This window comes from Apis dorsata, unplaced genomic scaffold (genome assembly GCF_000469605.1).
Source record: "Apis dorsata unplaced genomic scaffold, Apis dorsata 1.3 scaffold_221, whole genome shotgun sequence".
NCBI lineage: Eukaryota > Metazoa > Arthropoda > Insecta > Hymenoptera > Apidae > Apis > Apis dorsata.
In genome coordinates, this window is record NW_006263503.1 from 437,830 (window position 1) to 440,129 (window position 2,300).

A 2,300-nucleotide genomic window follows, 5' to 3' on the forward strand; every position below is an offset into this window, starting at 1 on the left:
CCTTCGTATCTCTCTTTCCTTCCATCTTTCTTTCTTTCTTTCGTTTTTTCTTTCCTCTTTATTTATTCCCACTCTCTTCCTCTCTCTCTCTCTCTTCCCTGGCCGGGTCGTCGAGATCTCGTTGCTCGATTACCCCTTTTCGACGAGGTGGACCGCGTCCCCTTATCGCGAATGCCTAAGATTCGCTCCTCGCTGGTCAATTAAGCAACCTGCGTTACACGGCTAATTAATTTTGCCGCGATTAATTAAGCGTCTCGTCTCGTCTTCGATCTCCAACGAATCTACGCTACGGTTGATACCAATATATTTCGATATATCTCGATCGTCGAACTTTCATTTCGATATAGTCAATTACCGAAAATACCGATAACAGAGGATCGAATGATCGAACGTAAATAATAAGAGCGTTAAAAATCCGACTTCGACGACGATTCGATTCCGATCGTTTCGATCCGTTGCGTCGTCGCGCTCGTAACAATGCCGGCGCGCGTTTCCCATTTTACGGGACAATGGTCGGAGAGAAAACGCGAGAACAAAGGGGGAAGAAGCGTTACTCGGAAGAAAGAATGATCGATAAGGAAGAACCGAGCGGAGACAATGGTAAGAGGGCGACGGAGCCGCGCGGTGGCGGCTCCTAGCGGCGATGGCCAGAGGTACCGATGACCTTGCCAAGGTCACCGCGTCCTAACTACACACAGACCCTTCCTTTCCTCCTCCTCCTCCTCCTCCCTCCTCTCTATCGCTTTCTCTCTCTCTCTCTCACTCTTTTTCTTTCCCGTCTCTCTCTCCCCCGTCCCTCTTTCGTCCTACATGGCCCTTATTATTATAAAGCAGTTGCCCTGATTCCTCGGAGGCCGTGTGCCATTCATTCCGCCTCTCCTTCGTCTTCTCGCTCCCCTCTCCTCCCGCCCGTTTCTCAGTCTTTTTCATCTCTTCGCTTTTTGTCTCGTTACATGCACGGATTCTCTCTCTCTCTCTCTCTCATCCTTCATCGGTTCGCCTGCTTCGAAGCTGAAATCGAAACTGGCCGAGGACCGAGGCCATTATCGCGTCTCTATTGTGCGACGACGCTCCGTTTCCACGCTGCTTCCACGTTTCCCCCCACCTCCCTTTTTTTCCCTTTTTCCTTTCGATATTTCTACGCGCTGGCGCGAAACATCTCGAGAGCGTCGAGAGTTTTTACCCCCTCGCAAGAAAATGGCCTTTTTTCGTCACGGTACCTCGAATCGAATCGTCGTACGGATGAAAGAGGAATTTTAAAGAAGCCCGGTTCGCAAAGAATACCGGAAGAAAAGTGGCGAGAAAAAAAACTGGCGAATTCAAAGTCGCGATACTTACCCACCCTTACCCATGAATTCGTTCTCTGAAAAATCGATCGATCGATCGAAGTTTTTCAAAGATTTTTTCAACATCGTTGAGCATCGATTTTTCTCCTTCCTTGTTGCAGGAGCAAGAACGGGGGGGATTCGTCGACGACGGGGGTGATTCACGAGGCAGGGAACAACGGTGGCGGCGGTGGATTGGGAAAGTGGCTCCGGGAACATTTGGGCGGTGGGTCCAAGAGCTGTCAAGAGGGATGCGGCCCGGCGAAAACGAATAGCGTAATGCTCGTGGAGAGTTGTGGAAACGAGAGATCGTTCGGGAAGGGGGTGTACGCGCCCTCGCAGAACCTGTACTGCAGCCTGCCGAGGGAGCACGGCCGTCACGGGTACAATGGCGGGCGAAAACTGGGTGGCCACGGGTGGAACTGTGGCAAGGCCCAAGGGCAGGAACGGCAACGATGCGCCGCCACCTCGAGCCATCACGAGAAGATGATCGCTTTCGCCGACCTTGGCACTTTGACGAGGGGCGGGCCCATCTACGGCAGCGAGGGCAAGACCCCGAGGAAACGAAATCGCGATCGACGAAGGCATTCCCTGAACGAGATCCACGAGCAGGGCCGGCAACGTCGTAAGAGGTGAGCGAAATTTCCATTTATCCGCGAAATCGTGGAAATTACGGAGAATCCTCCCTCCGATTTCGGGCGAGGAAAGGAGGACCTGCTCGATCGTTACCGCCTACGACTCTTCTTTCCACTCTATTCGAAAATAATTACACGAATAAAGGAGACTTTTTTCAACAGTACGCGCGGTTTTGATTTCCGTCCACTATTCCATCGCGATTAAAAACGACACGGTGGATTCAAAGTTGCAAGAAATTGGAAAGGGCCGCGTATACCAGCGGAGAGGTATATAATAAACGAGCACCGAGCCGGTGCAATTAATTTCACGCGGCGACTCGCGGCCCGAGGCGGTTTTCTT

The 2,300-nt window shown here is 51.8% G+C and overlaps 1 protein-coding gene across 2 annotated transcripts in view; it reads left to right on the forward strand.

Annotated features, from left to right (window-relative positions):
* Window positions 1-2,300, forward strand: part of LOC102677565 — a 168,165-nt gene that overhangs the window by 15,504 nt on the left and 150,361 nt on the right. For both annotated transcript variants that reach the window (XM_006615364.2, XM_031510326.1), the window contains exon 2: window positions 1,448-1,957. In XM_006615364.2, the coding sequence (XP_006615427.2) occupies window positions 1,448-1,957 (510 nt within the window). The remainder of the gene's footprint in view (window positions 1-1,447; window positions 1,958-2,300) is intronic.